This window comes from Sinocyclocheilus rhinocerous, unplaced genomic scaffold (assembly GCF_001515625.1).
Source record: "Sinocyclocheilus rhinocerous isolate Xijiao unplaced genomic scaffold, SAMN03320098_v1.1 scaffold72, whole genome shotgun sequence".
Classification (NCBI taxonomy): domain Eukaryota; kingdom Metazoa; phylum Chordata; class Actinopteri; order Cypriniformes; family Cyprinidae; genus Sinocyclocheilus; species Sinocyclocheilus rhinocerous.
In genome coordinates this window covers 2,597,154-2,619,263 of record NW_015628351.1, presented here as the reverse complement: position 1 = coordinate 2,619,263, position 22,110 = coordinate 2,597,154, and the positions used below count along the sequence as shown (strand labels likewise).

Sequence of the window (22,110 nt, the reverse complement as noted above, 5' to 3'; positions counted from 1 at the left end):
TATAATGACAGTAACAATGATTAAACAACTTCCATGATTTTCCAATTGTTGAACAACTTTTTTGTTGGATGAGCACAGAGAAGACCTGCTCTGCGTTTAGTACATCAGTACTGAAGTGTTTAGTACATGTTTAAGGTTATTATCTCAATAACCATACCAAATGTTCCTCTGCTTTAGCTTGCTCTTTGTGAAACATTTAATCTGGCAGAAACTTGCAGGAACTATGCATTCAGGGGACTGCTGGGATCACATGACGAGAGCTCAGAATGGACATCAACGAGCAGATGGTGGCGTGTACAAAACCACTAAGGAGATGTTGCTGAACCTAAAGTGCTTGTTATTCTTCATACTGATAGAGCAAATTTAAAGCTTGTAAATAAATTAAAGACAAAAAAGATTCATAAAAGTACAAAACCGTGGTGATGGTGTGAATTTTCTACAGTGTTGTCAGTGAAGCCTTGCTGGTTTTGTGTGACAATACACTAATGTTCAAAAGTTTAAGAATTAGTTTTTTAGTTTTTCTGAAAGAAGTCTCTTATTCTTACCAAGGCTGCATTTATTTGATCATACATACAGTAACAACAGTAATATTGTGATATAATAATTATTTAAATAACTTTTCTGTTAATACATTTTAAAATGTAATTTATTCCTGTGATTCCTGAATTTTCAGCATCATTACTCCAATCATTGTCACATAATCCTTCAGAAATCATCTTTATATGCTGATTTGTTGCACCAGATTATTATTTTTTTTTTACTATTATCAATGTTGAAAATGGTTGTGCTGATTAATATTTTAGCGGAAACCAAAATACTTCTTTTCAGGATTCTTTAATTAATAGACAGATCAAAAGATATTTTGATTATTAATGCACCCTTGCTGAATATAAGTACTACTTTTAATACAAAAAAGAAAGTAAAAGGTAAGTAAATAATTGCAAAAAAGGGAACAAATGGTAATGCTTTACAATACGATTTGTTAACATTATTTAATGCACTAGGTATCATGAACTAAAACACTTACAGCATTTATTCATTTATAAATGCACTATTGTTCATTAATTCATATTTAATGTGTTATGATCAATGTTAATTCATACCACCTTAAATGTCAAAATTAAAGTGTTGTTCATTGTTCATGATAATTAATGCATTGAATTAATGCACATGGCAACTATGGCAGATGTTTGATTCCAGCTGATTTCAACTTGTAAAAGGCAAAGAATTTACTTTTTTGTGTTTGAGTCCAAAACTGTTACGGCGATTCAAGAAACTTGTTTCAATAAATAGGCCTACTGTCAGGTAGTTTGGACATTTTATGATTGATTTCCCACAGCATCTTTTAAAGGTGCATTCATTAGTTTTGTGCTAATTTGATATTTTTTACACATTGAGAAAAAAAAAATCGTTTTTGTTTAGACTCATCTGAACGTCCATTCATTCAAAATAGTTTTCTTTGATTAATAGTGTATGTTGCGGGCCGCCCCATCATTGTATTTTCGCCATGTTTCGCCGCGGTGTAAATCCGCACGCTCATTGGCTGCCACATCCGTAGGCTAGTAGTGCAGCATAGCCTAGTATGGTGATGCCAAGAGCGAAAATTAGACAATGGAACAAACTTATAGACCTTTTTCAAAATGTTTGGGTTTCTCAGCAGCGGAAGTCGTGATAGTTGGGTAAACTTAGAGAGCAGTGAATTTCCTTTGCTCAAATAGCAAAAGAAAAAAACTAAACTATAGTGTTTTCATGACTTTCAATCAAAGGAAAAAAAATGAGAGAGACTGATAATGGCAGTCAGAAGAGAGAACGATGTCAAATTTACCGTCACTCCCATAGACGCTGCAGAAACAACCTTGCATTAGCGTTAACTATTTTTTTTATTTATTTTATTTTTTTGTAATTTGATGCAAATGTGATATAATACAATATATATATATATATATATATATATATATATAACACTTTCGAGAATTTACGATGCTGATGAGACAGGGCGAATTAAAAAGGGCAGAAGCCAAAAGAAAAAACGAGCCGCGTTAACATCCGCACGGCGTGGCAACATCCTGACTGTTGATACCCAAGGGTCATCGTTTTGTTGGACAGGTAAGGGGAATCATTTTTGTGTAAACTGCTCTCTAAATCTAGTATCAGTGTAATTTACATAAAACTATAATTCTGACGACGTCGTTAAGTGGCAGTGCAGCGTCTGGTGCGTTCAAGCACATGGACACCACCACGAAGTCGAATTGGAAACCGTTTCCGAGTTGTGAGCTTGACAATTTGTTGAAATGAATAAAAAAATGATTTACAATGATACTTAAGGCTGGAATACACTACACTACTTTTAAAATCTGAACAGATTTAAGAACATGGACATTATACACTTAACGTTATCGACTTTGAGGAAAACATACACTTACCGTCCCAGAGGAAAAATTGGCCTTCACACAGGACTGAGGACCATACACGACAGATTTTAATGTTGTTCTGATCACAAACTAATGCAGAAACGTATTATGCACAAACTCATGCCTAGGAGACGCATGATATCCTCCGACTAGAGAGAATCAGTCTGAAGCTGTAAATCGGAGTTTTTGATCATCATACTCTACACGATTTTCTGTGAAATCTGTCAACTCAAATCCGCAGACTGGCTCTGACTTTAGGCAACTAGCATCAAATTCTCCAGATTGTAAAACAGCGAAAAAATCGGGTCAAAACGTAATGTATTCCAGCCTCCTCTGAATGGATGGAATCATAGCCTGAAGCTTAAAAAAAATCGTGTCTATGACCATCATACACTATGCGATTTTCTTTGTAAACGCACAATTAACAGCAATGCTACCGCAGCTAGTTACAGATCTACCTTGCGTCACAATGTGCATACTATCTGCCCTAAATAGTATTGAAAATTACTAATATCACATAGAATTTAGGATGGATAGTGTGCACATTGGGACGCAGGCCTAGTGAATGAAGTTTGGGAAGACATCCAGTAATCAGTTTTAACAACTTTTTTTAACAGTCCAGAGTTAGAAATAAAATAATCTTTTATCCACTTGCTCTATGATACGAGGATCTGTAAGGTTTTGATTAATTGGAAAAACAATCATCTGACATCTACATTGTTTTCTGAGTTTTATTTTCAAATATAAAACAGAATCAGAGACTTGCTCTCAATAAATACAGAAATCTGATCAAATGATGAATGTAAAAATTGAGACACAAGCTGAACTAGCTTTCCAAACATGAGTGCACACATTGATGGTTGGGATAACTGATTTATGAAAAATGATCCCAGTTCATCAGATCATACCAAGATGGGTTCTGAACTTAAATATAGAGTGATATTACTGGCAGTCCTTAAACATTAATGCTGCGAAATGGGTTTTGGAAAGGCTGCTTTCATTTGAACTAAAAACATGAACATTTGTGTAATCTTTGGGCTATTTATAAAATATTAGGCACGTCTTAGAGTCAAAGTTTTAATTCCCGTTATCCCTGTGTCAGAATGCTTCATTTGAGTACAAAATCTGTTGTAATTGTATTGAGGAACATCCTGTGAGATGAAGAAACCTGAACAGTTTACTACCTACAAATGTTGGCACACTGCAAGGCTAAAGGTACAAAATTTTTCCTTAGCTAACCAAACTGTGACAGAACTACAACAATGTCACTTTATGACAGACAAATCACAAAGTCCAGTTCAAAACAGTGAAGAAAATGTAAACCTGTTTCCATGCTACCATATGATGAACATTTGTTTGCACAAATGGTAAAGTACTTGTGCTTGTCTTCTTGACATGATGGATTGTCGCCTCCTCCCAGGCCTGGCACAGCTGAATACACGAGAAATTTGTAATCAAGTCACATCATCATGCATTTGGAACGAAACCATTTGACTGTGACGAGAACTATACACAAGTTTGTGGTTTTGAGGAGCAGCAATCCCCAGGACCCAAAGACACAACGGGATGAGGAAACCAGTGCAGAGCTGTTAGGATGTCCTTTCCAAGCTAGATAAGGCTGTGGGAAAGGCTACGAGTCCTTGAGCATACTGATGCGGGCAAAGATTTTCAGAGCTGGGCCCAGTTTGATGTTCATGGTGCTCATGAGATGATCCTCTTTGAGGAGCATCAAGGCTTGGCCATCGATCTCCTGAGAGCGAAACTCTTCAGCGATCTCCTGGCAACCTGGTGCAAAAGACAGCTTGTTAGTGACTTAAGTCATTTGTGACACAAAAAAGCCTAGGAACATTAGTAGCTACCTGGCAGAGAGCAGATGAATTCATAGACGTCCTCGACGTTCCACTTGGTGGGGTCGCTGGCCAGGAAGTGCTGCATCAGGAGAGGGAGCTCTCCACTGTGATCGAATCTTTCCTCGTTCTGAAGCCTTTGGGCACCAAAGCTGGAGTTGGACAGTGGCGAAATGGGCTCTTCGAAGCTGGACATGTCTGAGCACTGGCTGGACTCACCGTGACTTGGATGAGAGGGGTGTGGGGATAACAAAGACGCGGCCATGGTTGTTTGAGCACTTGGATTCTATGAGAGAACACAAGGGAGACAAGTAAGCACATTTCTGCATAGACAAACCAAATGGGAGACAGCAACGAGACAGGAAGAAACAGCAATTACCCGTTTCCTGACATTCGTGCTGCTGTTATGATGATTGGCGTTGGAGGCTTTCTGTTTCTTTGGGTTCTCTGAGGTCGATTTTCTTGGGAAAAGTCCCATCCGCTTTGTGCATCCAACATTATACCTGGAAGAGAAGAAGAACAAGTCAAACCACCACTCAAGCAAATGTTGATACAAAATCTAAAATAATTTACAGGCTACAGAAGGATCCACATACCTCTTTGCACACACCGTAGAACAAAACCTCTTGGATCTCTTGAAGTTATATGCAAAGTCTACGGTCCCACAGAATTCACATGACAGCATTGGCTCGGCATTCTGATTATTCAGCTCTATGAAAGAATTTACATGGCTGATTGGACAACAGTCTGAGCATCGAGTGTGCAACTAAAAGCTTAAATACACTACACAATCGGAACAGATTTTAAACCACTAGGCATCATATATTTGGTGACTTTCTAAATGGTTACACAGAAAATGTAGGCATCAGACACTAAACAACTGTGGACCACACACTAGCAGACTTTCAATCCAAATACAAACTCACACCAAAACATTAGATTGTTGTAAACACATGACAGATGAAAATGTAAAACTATCAAACATGTTTGTTATCATCCAACTAAATGGAATTATGAGTCTGTGCCCATCATCACTATGCGGTTTTCTGTGGAATCTGTCAACTCATCGGCAGACTAGCTCTAAATCGTGGCAAAAGTCATGTGGTGTATTTCAGCCTTAAAGTAACCCTTACCTTGCTGTGAAAGATCCTCCATCTCAGAGTCTGCATTTTGAAAGGTCTGAGACCTCTTATCTAGGTCTGAATAAGCCTGATGCTGCTTCTGCTTCTTTAAATTCTCAATCAACAAGGACGGACGTTCAACCTGGATAGATCCACAAGGTGTTGCATAAAAACATTATGCATTACACAAGGACATGTACTGCATGCTCAAATGAACCTATGTATGGGATATGTGCTTGCTCACTGTGTTTTAAACTTGTACCAAAGTCTGCAGATGTAGGTTATGACTGTGGTATACTGTCCACTAGAGGGAAGTGTGCCTCTTTAAAAAAAACAACACTTAAAAATTGGTTTAATTTGTTTTGAAGCAATAGTTTACCCAAAACCCATGTGACTTTATTTCTGTGAAAGACAGAATTTATATTTAAGAATACTGTTGTATGAGGACTAGGGCTGTCAAACTCCAAAATGACAGAAAAGGTAACACAAAGGTATTGTTAAAGTTGACCATAAAACGCTACATTCCAATTATTTTTGCAATATTATTTGACAAAGGTGTTTAGCTTGACAACTTAAGTCCTCATTCATTGTAATTAAGTGCAGAAGGAACGATCAGCACATTATTCAAAACTTCTTGTATTCCACAGAAAAAAGTCAATCTTATGGGTTTAGTGACAAGTGGTGAGTAAATGACAAAATCAGCTCCAACCTTATGTGTCAAAATGTTACTAGCAAGCAGAGTGACTTAACTTGGACATGTTTAAAATACCTAAAAATGTACAACGCACATTTTACATTTTAAATGTACAATTTACTATTGTAACAACTGTAATATTTAGGCTTTTGCTATTTTATTACAAATAGAGCAGCTGTAATTGTTGTTTCTAATACAAATCAGTTCACAATTGACAATTATCTAAGCATAATAATAATTAAAAAAAACTCTTAAATAAATAGTTAAAACACAATAGTTTTAACTAAATACAACCTATGATAAATTATTATGCAAGAACACGAAACAGAAAACAGCAACTTAAATACCCAGGCGGGATGGATTGAAATTAAAAGCACTCACTGGAAAAGGCTCAGCACCCTCCTGAATCACGAATCCCTCGATGACATGCGTGAGGATCTGGGGCTTCACTACCGCCTGTGGCGGCGGTTTACTCTCGCCATTTTGCGGAGCGCTGCCGGTCACCGTGGGCGCATTGTTGCCGCTACCCGAGGTCATTGCTGGAGGTGAACCCACACCTGCCTTCACATTCACTCTGCCTGCTCAACACAAGCACAACAGCATCCATCAGAAACACCATAATACTGACGGTAAGTCCGATTCATTTCCGCGAATCGGTTCTTTAGAACAGCTTGTTTCAAAGATTCGGTTCAGTGACAATTTTACGTAATTACGTCATAATGTGCCCAGTGACATCTCGCCATGGCATTTTAACACCGTTCTAAAAGCCATATGTGGGTATATTCCGCTGTTTAGTTTACTACGTTCTTTTAAGTTTTAATAAGTGTTTATAGTGATTTCGTGTCTAATTTCAGTTTGTTGTTGCGATAATTTAGTCACTTCGAAAAGATTTGCACCTTAAAACAGTTAAGTTAATTTACATTACTTTGCGAATACATAACTACGTTTTATGAAAATTGTATTCAATAAAACTAACCCCATTTCGCATGTGTTGATAAAACTGTCATACAATCGCGTAATAAACATTTACAGTATGCTTTACTTTATTCATTATTGGTTATTAGAGAACCGCACCGACCGCTTCGATGCTGTTCGTGCTCACAAGTCGTTTAGAACGCTTTAATGAACCGGTTCTACGGATTCATCGAAAAGATCCGACTCAGAACAATTCATTCACGCTATTCCATGACACTCTCATAGGTCACCTAGTGCTTTTATGAAATATGTGAAAGGTTGGAGTTAACGCACACTGTAATATGTATAACCATGATACATTTATATACTACTCTCGCATACAGTTGTGTTATAGTATATATGCATGTGAATAAAACGTATTCAAGCCACCTGCTGCAACCACTTGCTTATTTCTATCTGATTTGTAATGTCTGCACACAGCAAACTGATTTATGAAGAGCTAACACGACTATTATTACTACTATCTAAAAAAGGTCCAGATCAAAACCAGAAGGTTTTTTTTAGCACTAACTACCCGTTTTGAAAAACTGCCAAATTTTACGCTTGTACTGTAGCAGCACTATTTCCATGCTTCCTCGAAACGGTTCAAAACACTCACACTCGCATGCAAACAACACCTCGGCAATTTAAAGACCAGTCGCACCCCTGCGTCCCAGAACAAGCACGGAGGAACTTTGTAACTTTATATCTCGAACATTTGGCAGGGATTCACACTGCAAACAAACGCTCACGCACAGACGTCCTGGTGATTGTCAACAGCACACGCCTTTGTTCCGCTCACGCACTCTTTACTTACACTTTAAAGCGCCAGAAGAGGAAAACACTAAAATGAATTTAGCATTCCAACGCTTCCGAGTACACTTCCATAATCCACTGGTGTTATATACAAAGCAGTACAACAAATGATCCAATCCAAACTTTTTTGTGTGCGTGAACTTGTTTGTTCTAACCGATTCCCTCTCTAATCCTCTTTGTATGGGGGAACTGAATAGGAAACATCGCACAGCTGCGATTGGTCCCACACGCTTGGAATTCTGTCCAATAGCAGGGCGTGTTTAGCACAGAGCCGTTCCGCGATTGGTTAAAACTTGTGAGCCGCTCCATGACAGAGGCGCACGTAGGCAGAGAAAGAGCATCTAGTACTCCATTGCTATCTTTGGAATAGCATAATACTCATATTATTTTAGCAACATGGAATGCCACATTGCAGTACGTTCTACTTTACTTTCTCATTTATAGTGTGATGAATGAACAGGAAGCAGTATCTAAATTTAAATAATCTGTTTCTTGAAACATTACTTTATTAGACTGTCAAAGTTGACATTTTTTATATAAAAAGATTGAAAATGGAAAACAATGACATTTGTTTCTGAGTGATAACTCGCTAAAATATGAGGTAATTTGACAAAGTGTAGCATACTACTTGAAACATTTCTTATATTAGGCAATATATACAGTATAGTGATACTAGTATCCCAATAATATAGCCAGGTCTAGGGTCCTAAGCCTATGCCAATTCGTTGTACCAGTGGAACAGAGCACATTAGTAGTTTTGAACAACTGATCCATGCAAATGAATACACATGAAAAAATTAGTTTGCCTTCGTAATCTTTGGTCAAAATCGGACAATTGAACCACTCCTCTCCAACCGTCAGTCTGCTGTGAGCTAGAGATTGCACTAAAATCAAGCCCCGTCCTCTATTCTTCTCTCATGCAATATTCAGTTTCACTGGGAAATACGTCACAATACTGAAGTCGGTCACAACTTCTGGTTCACACAGACTTCAGAGAGCATTATACTATTTTATGAATGCAAAACTTGCTTATGATTGCAGACTGTTGTTTATAGTATAAACATGCATTAAAACTCCCCCTTGTGAATTAAACATTAGAAAATAAAATATAAAGTTTATAAAGTTCTCCGAGTAACTAATTCATCTACACTATTGTCGATGTCCAATACATCAACTGAAAAACAATCTTTTTTTATCTTTTTTAAAAGCTTTTTTAGGTCTACCCTGCATTAATTGCAAGATTATATCCTATTGAGAGCAGACACAAATATTTCGATAAGAGGGGTCTTGGGTTCCTCAGGGACAAAGGAAGACCCAGGGTGCATGTATAGTGAGTCTATCGCTCGTATGATATACAATACCACTCATGTGCCACACTCAGCAGCTTGGAGTCGAACACAATGGAGTCTAGGTATCGTAAGCTAAACCCAGGCTTGTCTCGCACTGCAATGTCAACGTCTGGAGCCATTACCTTTTATATATTGCAAGCAGTTTTTTTCCAGCTAACATGGGTCGTTCTCAGAATTGAAAAAATAATTGAAATTGCAAAAGTTTTCTCAAAATCATGAACATACATTCCTTCCAGTAACGTTAATAGAACCTCAGTTCTATTAATAATAAATGATATTATTACAACATATCTTTTGTAAGCTTGGTTGTTGTCTGCTTTAAAAAGAAGAGTTAGCTCGCTCAGTGATTAATTCTGTGTGACATGTATATTAGCATTGAAATACCCAATTAAAGTATATGCTTTTTAATCCCACACATGAAAAACCACTAAATGTGTTTGATCTAAAACAAAAGACGCGTTAAAAAACTTTTATGAATGCACCATGATCCATATCAAGCGAAATGATCTGAAGCCAGCATGATACAATTAAAAACCTGACATGATTTATGATTCAAGTGCTCTGATGCCTCAAGCCATTTCCGTTCATAAAAGAGCAGTTTATCATCATTCATAATTTAACGTCTGAGGTTAGGCCTCCGACACACCTGCCAGACAGCCAGAGTGTGTCCACCTTTATTCTCACGTCCAACCCAGAACAACGGAGCTCAGACCCTCACCCCTAATTATAGCAGAAGCTGTCACACTCTCGCAAGTGCAGCGACCAGACAATAGACACTGGGGGTGTGACAGATCTACTCTTCCGCTTGAGGGGAGAGCTCGCGTTGTTGGCCTTTGTGTTTTTGAGACTGGCAAACCTACAGATGGTGGTGACGTAGTAGTAGGCACTCTGTGTCTGGCTATGTCAAGATTGCTGCAGGAGTCTTTCCTCTGGCTTTTGCAGTCAGTAGCTGGATGTGACCAAAATAGTTTCAATATTTCATGCCTTTTTTCAGAGGTTTATCATATTGTATTTTATAGAGTGATATATTGTAAATCTATAATTAATAGTGTTTAAGATAAAAGTATTTCATGTTGATGTGGCATTCTCAATTGAGTTTCAGAGAAACAGAGTATGATAAAGGAGCTACACTGAACAAAATTGGTGTAGAAATAATTTTCACTCAGAAATTGTTGGTAAATTTCACAAATAATTACAAAGAAACACATAATACTGAATTAAACATGACATTTTAAAGTAGAATGACTGAAATAGTATTTTCTTGTAAAACTTACTCCACTAATCTTTGTTTTATTTACAACTTTAAAAAATAATTTTACAGTGTACACTATAGTGTATAGTGCATGATAAACAACTACATAAAATAACATTTAAATCTATATTAGTGTCATTTTTAATCAAGCTTTTAACATCAACAGCTGGCTGTTATGTATTATAAATTTCCACTAATTGAAACAGACTCCCCAAAACCCCCATTATCCGCACCCAAGTATTTAAAAGAATTATTCAAAAGTTCGATTTTCATCTGCTGAAGCTGTTTTTATTGTGGCTTTGATGTACAGTACTAAATATATTCATCCAAGTTAATGGTTACATTAAAACAGAAGGAGCCAATATTGGCTTATACAGTGGGTACGGAAAGTATTCAGACCCCCTTAAATTTTTCACTCTTTGTTATATTGCAGCCATTTGCTAAAATCATTTAAGTTAATTTTTTTTCCTCATTAATGTACACATAGCACCCCATATTGACAGAAAAACACAGAATTGTTGACATTTTTGCAGATTTATTAAAAATGAAAAACTGAAATATCACATGGTCCTAAGTATTCGGACCCTTTGCTGTGACACTCATATATTTAACTCAGGTGCTGTCCATTTGTTCTGATCATCCTTGAGATGGTTCTACACCTTCATTTGAGTCCAGCTGTGTTTGATTATACTGATTGGACTTGATTAGGAAAGCCACACACCTGTCTATATAAGACCTTACAGCTCACAGTGCATGTCAGAGCAAATGAGAATCATGAGGTCAAAGGAATTGCCTGAAGAGCTCAGAGACAGAATTGTGGCAAGGCACAGATCTGGTCAAGGTTACAAAAAAATTTCTGCTGCACTTAAGGTTCCTAAGAGCACAGTGGCCTCCATAATCCTTAAATGGAAGACGTTTGGGATGACCAGAACCCTTCCTAGAGCTGGCTGTCCGGCCAAACTGAGCTATCGGGGGAGAAGAGCCTTGGTGAGAGAGGTAAAGAAGAACCCAAAGATCACTGTGGCTGAGCTCCAGAGATGCAGTCGGGAGATGGGAGAAAGTTGTAGAAAGTCAACCATCACTGCAGCCCTCCACCAGTTGGGGCTTTATGGCAGAGTGGCCCGACGGAAGCCTCTCCTCAGTTCAAGACACATGAAAGCCCGCATGGAGTTTGCTAAAAAACATCTGAAGGACTCCAAGATGGTGAGAAATAAGATTCTCTGGTCTGATGAGACCAAGATAGAACTTTTTGGCCTTAATTCTAAGCGGTATGTGTGGAGAAAACCAGGCACTGCTCATCACCTGTCCAATACAGTCCCAACAGTGAAGCATGGTGGTGGCAGCATCATGCTGTGGGGGTGTTTTTCAGCTGCAGGGACAGGACGACTGGTTGCAATCGAGGGAAAGATGAATGCGGCCAAGTACAGGGATATCCTGGACGAAAACCTTCTCCAGAGTGCTCAGGACCTCAGACTGGAACTAAGGTTTACCTTCCAACAAGACAATGACCCTAAGCACACAGCTAAAATAACGAAGGAGTGGCTTCTCAACAACTCTGTGACTGTTCTTGAATGGCCCAGCCAGAGCCCTGACTTAAACCCAATTGAGCATCTCTGGAGAGACCTAAAAATGGCTTTCCACCAACGTTTACCATCCAACCTGACAGAACTGGAGTGGATCTGCAAGAGGGAATGGCAGAGGATCCCCAAATCCATGTGTGAAAAACTTGTTGCATCTTTCCCAATAAGACTCATGGCTGTATTAGATCAAATGGGTGCTTCTACTAAATACTGAGCATTTTTCAGTTTTTCTTTTTTAATAAATTTGCAAAAATGTCAACAATTCTGTGTTTTTCTGTCAATATGGGGTGCTGTGTGTACATTAATGAGGAAAAAAAATTAACTTAAATGATTTTAGCAAATGGCTGCAATATAACAAAGAGTGAAAAATTTAAGGGGGTCTGAATACTTTCCGTACCCACTGTATACTGTATGTGTTCATCAAAACGCAGAAAATGCTTGCAGGGATTGCTTACATTAAACAAAATGCAATAACCCTTTTTATCCAACAGACGAAATAAATGGAAGTCATTGAGATGAAACACGTAATTAAATTATCAGTACCTTCTATGTTTTCTGTCACTTGGCTTTGTTGAAATTGTTTGACCGATTGGCATTGTTCTGTCTGGGTTGGCACTTGTGTTGGTATGGATAGCAGCTGCGGTTCGAGAGGAACAAGGGTGTCCTTATCGGACACATCCAGCTGGAATTAATGTCAGAAAAGGACAAGGTCGAAATAGGAGAAAATTAGGATATATACAAACCAAGAAACAGACAAATAAATGATGTTCAATCCTCTTACTTGAGTTTGAACTGGCTGGATCTGGACATTAACTGCGGTAAGCTGTAGAGGTGCTGCTTTGCTGTGGCTCAGCATGGGTGGCTGTCCATTCTGACTTACAGTAGTAGAATGGAAGATGGGAGCTTGTTGGCAGGTAACAGGCACTTTGGGCAGCAGAGAGATAGGGTACTGCTGAGGCTGAGCTGGCAGGGCAGGCTGAATGGCTACAGCTTGCATTGTGTGAGGATGAATGGTGGCGGCCTCTAAGAGCTGTGCTTGACCTCTCTGCAGTATCTGAGGCTGCTGCTGTATCACAAACTGCTGCTTGTGCTGCTGGAGCAGCTGACGGGTCTGAATTTGGGTATATGCTGGAATAAAAACAAAAGACAATCGTATATGGTTGATGTTTCAGTTTCAGAGAAACACATGATAAACCTGCTACACTATAGTAGACAGTAGATACACTATACACTCTTAAAAATAAAAAGGTTCCAAAAGGGGGTTTTCATAGTGATGCAATAAAAGAGCCATTTTGGGTTCCTCAAAGATCATATGAGTGAACAACTCTTAAAAGATTATTTTTTTTCTTTGTATGAAAAATATTTTAAGAATCTGAAGAACCTTTTACTGCTATAAAGACCCTTTTGTGCAGTGCATTTTTCCCCCAAGGATGTTCAAGGTTCTTCATTCAACCATTGATGCCAATAAAGAACCTCTATTTTTAAGTGCATGATGAATAACTACAAGTTCTGTATCAAATTGTCCACATAATTGGTATTTTTAAACAAGTTTGTACCATTAAAGGGATGGTTCACCCAAAAATGAAAATTCTGTCATTAATTACTCACCCTCATGTCTTTCCAAACCCGTAAGACCTTCGTTCATCTTCAGAACACAAATTAAGATATTTTTGATGAAGTCTGAGAGCTCTCTGACCCTCCATAGACAGCAAGGATATTAACACGATCAAGGCTCAGAAACGTAGCAAGGACATCGGAAAAATAGTCCATGTGACATCAGGGGTTAAACCGTAATTTTACGAAACTATGAGAATACTTTTTGTGAGCAAAGAAAACAATAATATCATAATTTATTCAACAATTCTTCTCCCTGAGTTACCATCTTCCGCCATTTTAGAGAGTACCCCAGAACGTAATCAACGTTGTTTACGTTCAGCTTGTGCACACTGTCTACTGAACGTAAACGTAAACGATTACGTTGAGATTCCATCAAAAATATCTTAATTTGTGTTCTGAAGATGAACGAAGGTCTTACGGGTTTGGAACGACATGAGGGTGAGTAATTAATGACAGAATTTTCATTTTTGGGTGAACTAACCCTTTAACTGGTGGTTGTTGTGCATAAGGAATTTCCACTCAGTAAATTCATCTAACAACACCAAATATACAATGGGGTTCAAATTCTGACTGAATATATATGCTGTATGTTAATGTATATCACCTACGGCAATCAATTTGGAGATTGGATTTGTATATATTTATTTTTTATTATATATATATATGAAGTTGTCCCAATATGTGTCCCAATATATAACTTATATAAAGGAGTCTCCAAATATACACCTATATACTGTATATGAAATTTTGACATCTTGTTAGAGCAACAACACCACTCAGTAGGACTGATTAAATTTAAACGATGGATGATTTTAGACAAACCATTTTACTGGCAATTAATGTGTATACAATACATTCATAAGTAAAATAATGTCTCACTATAAGATGTAAGACTATAGCACTACAGCCTAAATGTGATGCCTGTGAGATTCCCGGAGGGCTTCTCATTGTTCTAGCAGGTTTATCTTGTTGACTTGAGGTTAATGGGTTCATTTGGCTGAGTTCAGCTTTCTGATCTGGAATGTCAGCTGTAAGGTGTATAAAGCAGAGCTCTACTCATCCACTCGTGAAGCACCATATGACCTGGATGAATCAGATGGCTCCAAGTAACCTTCAGTTAGACATACTCTGACAGCCTGTGCCGTGGTAACTCAGAGGAATGTCAGCCTAATTTGTGCAGGACCTTAAATGTGCAGTGAGTCATTTTAAAATGTTGAAACTTAAGTTTCCAGTCCTGAAGAGCGTAAACAATGAGGCACTTTTAATATTGCTCTGTTTGTTTGAGCAGCCCAACACAGGCTTAGCCAATTAGAATTGTTTTGGACTGTTTGACACAATTTTGCACAGTTTCACTTGGTCATAAACTTTCCGCACTCTGTATTAAAAGATTACATTTGTGTTACTGAGTACTGTTGAGACCGATAAACATAATTAAATTCTCATGCCATGCTTTGCCTCAAAGAAGAACAACTTGTGATAAGACAAGTGATCAAACGTAATGGTCTTGATATCAAAATCCTCCATACAAATAGAGTCTGTTCAAAGATAGTGGGAATGTGTTTTGTATCATCTATGTGCTGTTCTGATAGTGTCGAAATGAACACAATATCAGATAGTGTGTCATATTCACACACTCCTCTCTAGCAGCCTGTTAAGTTCAAAGCATTCATAGAATGGCAACAACAGATGCAGGCCTTTCTTTGAGCACTGAAGACCACATTCTGGTTTAAGTTCCACCCATGATGATAAATAATTAACTGTTGCCCTTTCTCAGCCCAGTTTAATATGAAAAAAAGAGAAACGTCTGCAAGACTTCCTGGCCTTTGAGGGATAAGTGCTAAAGAATAGCATTTCCCCAGCTTCAATACTGAGTGCTACTTCAAACACAAGTAAAAACCAAAAGAATTTTGTCTGCAGTGGCATACACAGTTTTTTTTTTCATGTAAATATGCAACAAGCGTTTTTGATGTTTTTAAGTGTCTCACATTTTCACGTTTTCAAGATGCTGTACAGATTCAAAGTGAATAAAATTTCAACTTTATAAAAACATAAATTACAAATTTCGCTGCACAGCGTCACGATTTTAAATGCAAGAATGTGTTCTGTGTGACCTTGAGTCATCTCATTTATCCAATATTGTTTCAAAGCAGATTCACAGTAAGAAGAAAATAACAGTATTTATGTTCAGTTATAAAATGAATACAATTGCAGCTGTAAAGTAGCTCTAAAAAGACAATAGTTTCATTATTCAGCTCATTTTAGTTTAATAACAGTGTTTGCAAAGTTTTCCAAAGTTTATTATTTATGAACTCAATTCAGCTATAAAGCAACTCTACAGAAGGCAAGTGTTAGTGTTATTCAGCTCAAGTCAGTTTAGTGTTGATTCATTTCAGTCTAATAAGAGTGTCGATGTTGCAGAGTTCATCAATTATAAAACAAATTTGATTCAGCTATAAAGCATCTCTACAGAAGACAACTGTAATTATTCAGCTCAATTTAGTTTACTTGACATAGACTCTTTCTTTAGTTTACTTCACACTGCCAAAGTGGCTTGATACGACACAGTGTAATCACCAAAGACGTCAGTCTAGAGCAGGGTTCCTTACAACAGATCAAACAATCTGTGGGTCCACAATCTCAGCCCTGATCAAAATGCTTAATGGAGACCCAACACTTCAATTCTGCAGTGGTCATTCCAAGAAATGTCTGGTCTTACTTATAGGTTTCTCTCCAGTCGTGGTCCAAATATTTTGAGTTTCATGCTCCTGGCTATATGCTTTTCATGTCTAATGAATTCCTTATGAAGAAAACATGAGCAATGGGAGGGTGAGCCATTCAACACACCATTTACATTTACCAATTGGTTTCTCCATAGTCTTTTCCTCTCTAAATATAGTGTTTCCACCAAGATTTCTCATAATAACGGGTCTTCTTTTAGGAACTACTAGAACTTGGCTGATGTTTAAACAAAGCTGAATTCACTTATCATAATGCTATTTGTAGGTGCATGAAACTCATTTAAGCAACAGTAAAGCAAAGTGTGTAAAGCAAAATATACTAATGGCTGGTGTTGCCAGTAAGTACTGACCCTTCTCAAGGCTAGTGGTTTCTCTGGCTTTGTCTCTAGTATTTCTGTGTGTATATTGGTGCTTGAACCCTCTCTGTTAAGCTTTCATGACAGGAAATGGTCAGGACCTTACCACATGCACAGAAACCCACACCCACAAATAACACATTAGCCCGCTTGTGGTTTCCATTTGTTTCGGATTTAGAGTGGCTCTACTGAAGGGTTTGCTTGTTCTGAGTGTGGCTTGTTGCTATTAATATGTCTGTGATGGATGATGTGTTATGAGAGTAATGGACAAATGCAAAAACAAGAAGGGAAATCTCTTGATGCAACGTTAAAAAAGTATCTTTCATATGAGCTGTTTACACAGGACACAGGATGTTTTTGGGTGCAAAAAAGGATTAGAATAAATCAGAACACAGTGGTCTTCAAGATGCATTTTTTATAAGGTTAACTGGTTTTAATTTGAGATACTTAGATCCTGCATTTTTTTTCATTCCACAATGTATGTATGTGTGTGTGTGTGTGTGTGTGTGTGTATGTATGTATATATATATATACACAGTATATATATATATATATACAGTGGGGCAAAAAAGTATTTAGTCAGCCACCAATTGTGCAAGTTCTCCCACTTAAAAAGATGAGAGAGGCCTGTAATTTTCATCATAGGTATACCTCAACTATGAGAGACAAAATGAGAAAAAAAAATCCAGAAAATCACATTGTAGGATTTTTAAAGAATTAATTGGTAAATTCCTCGGTAAAATAAGTATTTGGTCACCTACAAACAAGCAAGATTTCTGGCTCTCACAGACCTGTAACTTCTTCTTTAAGAGGCTCCTCTGTCCTCCACTCGTTACCTGTATTAATGGCATCTGTTTGAACTCGTTATCAGTATAAAAGACACCTGTCCACAACCTCAAACAGTCACACTCCAAACTCCACCATGGCCAAGACCAAAGAGCTGTCAAAGGACACCAGTAATGGTTTTTATACTGTACAGACTGTATTTTCTATTGCCCTACACCAACCCTACCCCTCACAGGAAACTGCTGGCAATTTTTGAATTTCATAAACGTTCGTTTTGTATGTTTTTTAAGCCTTTTGTTTTACGGGGACACAGGAAGTGTCCTCATAAACCATGTTTACATTGTAGTACCCATGTCATTATACACATTTGTGTCCTCATAAACCATATATACCTGTACACACACACACGCACGTGTGAGTGTGTAAGCAAGCATATATGCTTACACTGTATGGAAAAAAAAAATCAGAAAAACCTATAATGTCCTGGCAGAAATGTCCAGTTTCCATGTTTTCCATTAAGTTTATGGATAACGCTGTCGCTGAAACACGACGCAATGTAATGCATGATTCAAATACAGGTAAAAAACACACTGAAAAATCCATAAGAAAAATCCCTTCATATTAACACAGTACATTGGGCTGTATTCTTATGGACATTTCTTAGAATGTACAAAGACCTTCATATTCCTATTTCTCTGTGTTTCATACATGCAGACCAGTAGAAAGAGTTGGTCTTTTTTATGCAATGAAAATCAGGATGAGCTTTGGTCAGCCTCTAAAAGTCTATGGTTAAAACATTATATTAAAATGACATTAATAAAATAATATACTATTTAATCTAAATAAATTATAATCAAAACATAAACTAAAATCAGTCATTTCAAAGACTAAAAATATGAATTTAGACATCTAATACATGATATAAACTGATATAGATTATTTTGTTTTAAAAGATTAAATTTAAGGAAGTTAGATGACAGCAAACAATTGTCATTTAAATGTAAAATAAATAAAAAAAATCTCTAATATCAGACAGTAACTGATATGACACCAAATATGTTGTGCATCCATGGGTATAATGACTCACTAATTGCTTATATTAAATACTGTTAATGTATATCACTAATTGAATGTCAGTAATTTAGGGGTCAGTTTACGAGCATCTCACTTTATGTGGGGGAAATTGTGTTGTTGTACCAAAAAGGTTGTGCATCTGTCTCAGTGATAAAGGATATCCTTTCAGCGCAAACAAATAGAGAATCCCACCAGCCACAAATACACACATAGCAGGTGTGTTATCGTGAAACACTGCCGCCCAGTGTGCTCCTCAAGTCCTCTGCCACAGCAACCCGACACCCTGTTTAATGCTCAAGGCCAGATGGCCCTCGCACTTGAGCTTTTCTTTTTGCTTTCACTCCTCCATTAGTAAGACAATTGAGACGCTACACTTTCACTGGATCTGCATGTGAAGACAGCATCCGGACTGTGATGGCTTACCTGTGCTGATGAGAGGATGGCCCGCCACTGAGGTCACATTGGGACACACGTTAAGCTCCCTTGTTGTGAGGTCACTGGTTTTGTTGTTTTTTCCCACAGTCTCTGAGGACGTTTCTGCAGGACTGCTCTTTGCAGCAGCTCCCTGAGAGTTCAGCTCCGCTCCAGGACTCTTGAGTCGGGCCACTGGTTGGCTAGTCACAGAGAGCTGCGCTGATGTCCCGGGGCACTGTTTCACACTCAGGCTCTGTAATTGAGACTGAGAGAGGAAGGAAGTCAGCGCCCCCTGCTGGCCACGAAGAGCCAAGTTCTGCACCTGAGCGGAGAAAGACAGAAGTGACTTTGGTGTGGCATTCAAAAAACAGCACATATTGGTATAGATGTAAGTCAGGCTGGTGTATGTTAGGGTTACCTGTCTGCTGGTGGGCGGCATGTTGATTGACAGAGCAGAGGTCTCCGGCTGAACTGCGGTGACTGAGGCAGTTGGGGTGAAGATAAGCTGAGGGGACAAAGGAACAGCTCGTCCTAGGCTCCTTGCTACTTGCACAAGATTGGTTTGCTGTGCCTGGAAATCACACGAAAAATGGCTGCTTCATCCGAATGTATGAGTCACATTTATATAACAAACCCAGGCTATCAGATTTGACATCAGAGAGAGCACTTGAGCCATTTCAGCTGTTACAGTGCTGAAAGGACTGCATTTCAAATTCTGGCAGATCTCAAACAACTCATTTAATCAGTTCCTAGCCAAAAAACGTATTTGAAAAAATAGAGTTGATGTGCCAGTGAAAACATTTTCGTTAGCATCCTTATTGAAGAGCTGCAGCTGTGCCACGTTTACTATCCAAGGCCAAATGAAAAAGATGTTGTAAGATGGCAAGTATGAATACTACACAGTACACACACACACACACACACACACACACAGACAATCCAGGAAAAAAAGTATAAGCAGGCCACTGTAAAATGAAGTCAGCTGCCAATTATTTTTTCCATTTGCAAGAAAATTACTATTTATTCATGAGGAAATCTTGGAGAAGACTGTCTAGTAGCATTGCGTTTGACTTGGCATAACCCACGCTACAGTGAGCGCAGCCATTGGGGGGGACCAAAATTATCCATTTATATATAGGATTTAAAATACGACCACTCCACAATTACACACGGGGTGTATGGATTTACTTGCTATACTTTAATGCCAAATTTGCAAACAGAAGTTAGCTAAACATGACAAAACCTCCTTTTAGGCACATTTAGGGACATTCTTATTTTATAAATTGAGTAAAATATAAACTTTTTAAAGAGGGAAACTGTATGAAATGTCACAATATCATGATTAAATGAATGTACAGGTGAATTTTAAATAATTTCAGCACTTTTGGTTTGTGATTGAATTGAAATTCTGGCAATTTGTTAAAATATTACCAGTGTCTCTTCCTCTTCGTCTTCTTTTCTTTTCTTTTTTTTACCATTTCTCTAATCAAAATATTTTAAACAAAACAAGTTTTAAGTCTTTTGGAAATATTGTTAATAGTAATTAGTAGCAACAATAATGAATATTATTAACAGTAGAAATAATTAGTAATTTTATAGTTTTATAGATATTCACAATGTTCTCTATATAATTTAACATCCTTTTACAATATTCCTGTCACTAGTTTCTTAATGATATCATCGTCCAGGAAATGGCATCGTATTGGTGGGAAAAAAATACAATAAAATAAAATGGTTAATCTCTGGTCATTATAATAAGAATGTCTCTTCTTTTTTCCAATTTTTTAATCAAAATATTTTCAACAAAACCAGTTTTAATTCATTTGGAAATACTGTCAACAATAATATGTGGTAGTAGTAGTAGTAGTAGTAGTAGTAATAATAATTAACATTATTAATAGTAGTAATAGTTACACATTTTTTATTGTTTTATAGATATTTGCAATGTTCTCATTATCATTTAACATCCTTTTTCAATATTCCTATCACTAGTTTCTTAACGACACCATCCTCCAGGAAATTGCATCATACTGGTGCAAAAATAATAAATTAAAATGAAATAAAATGGGTAAAAGAAAAGAATTATGTAAAAAACAGTGGTATGTCTTTATTTAGACTGCACATTTGTACATGTGGTTGGGTGTGTGTAAGAGGATTTACCATCTGAGCTCGTAAATACATCTGTGCCTGGCTGGCGGTGAGTGTGGGTGTGGAGGAGTTTCCCAGCAGCACGGCCTGTTGGGCGATGCAGACTGGAACAGAGCTCCCACTCTGGGCTCGACTGATCAAATGAGCTGCCGCTGGGGATGTGGCAAGGTTTATCTGTTTCAACAAGGAAAAATCTTAACAACATATACTTTTATCTTCTGAAAGCTGTGTAGTCAAAATAATTAATCACAATCTCAACCAAAACATTACGAATTATCACAATCTGCCAAGCATTAAGGAACCTGCCAGGTAAAAAAGCGGTTGACTGTAAGTAATACCCACTACCATTTTTTTCTGTAGCACTGGAGACTTGTTGAGAGAGATATCAATGTCAGGTTTAATAATACTTACAGTGGTTTGGGAGGCCACAGTCTGCTGGGATGTAGTGCCATTCTGACTACAGCTTTGTCTTCCTGCCACTATACTAGCCTATGGGGAATGAATGAATGCCAGAGAAAGAGAGAGAGATGGTAAAAGAAGGAAAGACACAGAGACAGGTCACAAGTCAAACCCAGCACTCATTAATCAATAACAACAGCACAGAGCATAGAGAAGGAAAGAGAGAGAGAGAGGCAGGAAACAGATCCCTCATTCCCACAGCACAGTGTGAACAGCCTGCCACTCAACACTACAACCACACAGTACATTCAACTCTGCTTTACTCCACCAAAGTTATTTCCATTTTGTGAACCAAAATATTTTTAATCTCTATAAATATAAAAAGGGTCATTATTAGTTAATTGCTTTCAAACAAATTATGTTTTACCAGAAAATACTATTTACGTTTTTCCACTTCAACATTTTTATGTTTAATTCAATGTTTTACTTGCCATTTCTTTGTTATTATTTATGAAATATACTAGCAATTTCGGAGTCAAAATTGTCTCACCGCC

The 22,110-nt window shown here is 37.6% G+C and overlaps 1 protein-coding gene across 4 annotated transcripts in view; it reads right to left on the bottom strand.

Annotated features, from left to right (window-relative positions):
- Positions 1–3,135: 3,135 nt before the first annotated feature.
- LOC107737567 (polyhomeotic-like protein 2) overlaps positions 3,136–22,110 on the bottom strand; it is a 61,263-nt gene continuing 42,288 nt past the window's right edge. The window contains exons 4-15 of one of the 4 annotated variants that reach the window (XM_016549097.1): positions 21,569–21,646; positions 21,170–21,331; positions 19,428–19,580; positions 19,019–19,331; positions 12,806–13,152; positions 12,568–12,706; positions 6,455–6,651; positions 5,392–5,521; positions 4,855–4,969; positions 4,638–4,761; positions 4,271–4,544; positions 3,136–4,196 (exon numbers count right to left, since the gene is read on the bottom strand). In XM_016549097.1, the coding sequence (XP_016404583.1) occupies positions 4,042–4,196; positions 4,271–4,544; positions 4,638–4,761; positions 4,855–4,969; positions 5,392–5,521; positions 6,455–6,651; positions 12,568–12,706; positions 12,806–13,152; positions 19,019–19,331; positions 19,428–19,580; positions 21,170–21,331; positions 21,569–21,646 (2,187 nt within the window). In that variant the 3' untranslated portion in view covers positions 3,136–4,041. Of the gene's footprint in view, positions 4,197–4,270; positions 4,545–4,637; positions 4,762–4,854; positions 4,970–5,391; positions 5,522–6,454; positions 6,652–7,844; positions 8,039–12,567; positions 12,707–12,805; positions 13,153–19,018; positions 19,332–19,427; positions 19,581–21,169; positions 21,332–21,568; positions 21,647–22,110 lie in introns of those variants that run through there. The other 3 variants (XM_016549098.1, XM_016549099.1, XM_016549100.1) reach the window with 3 other exon arrangements.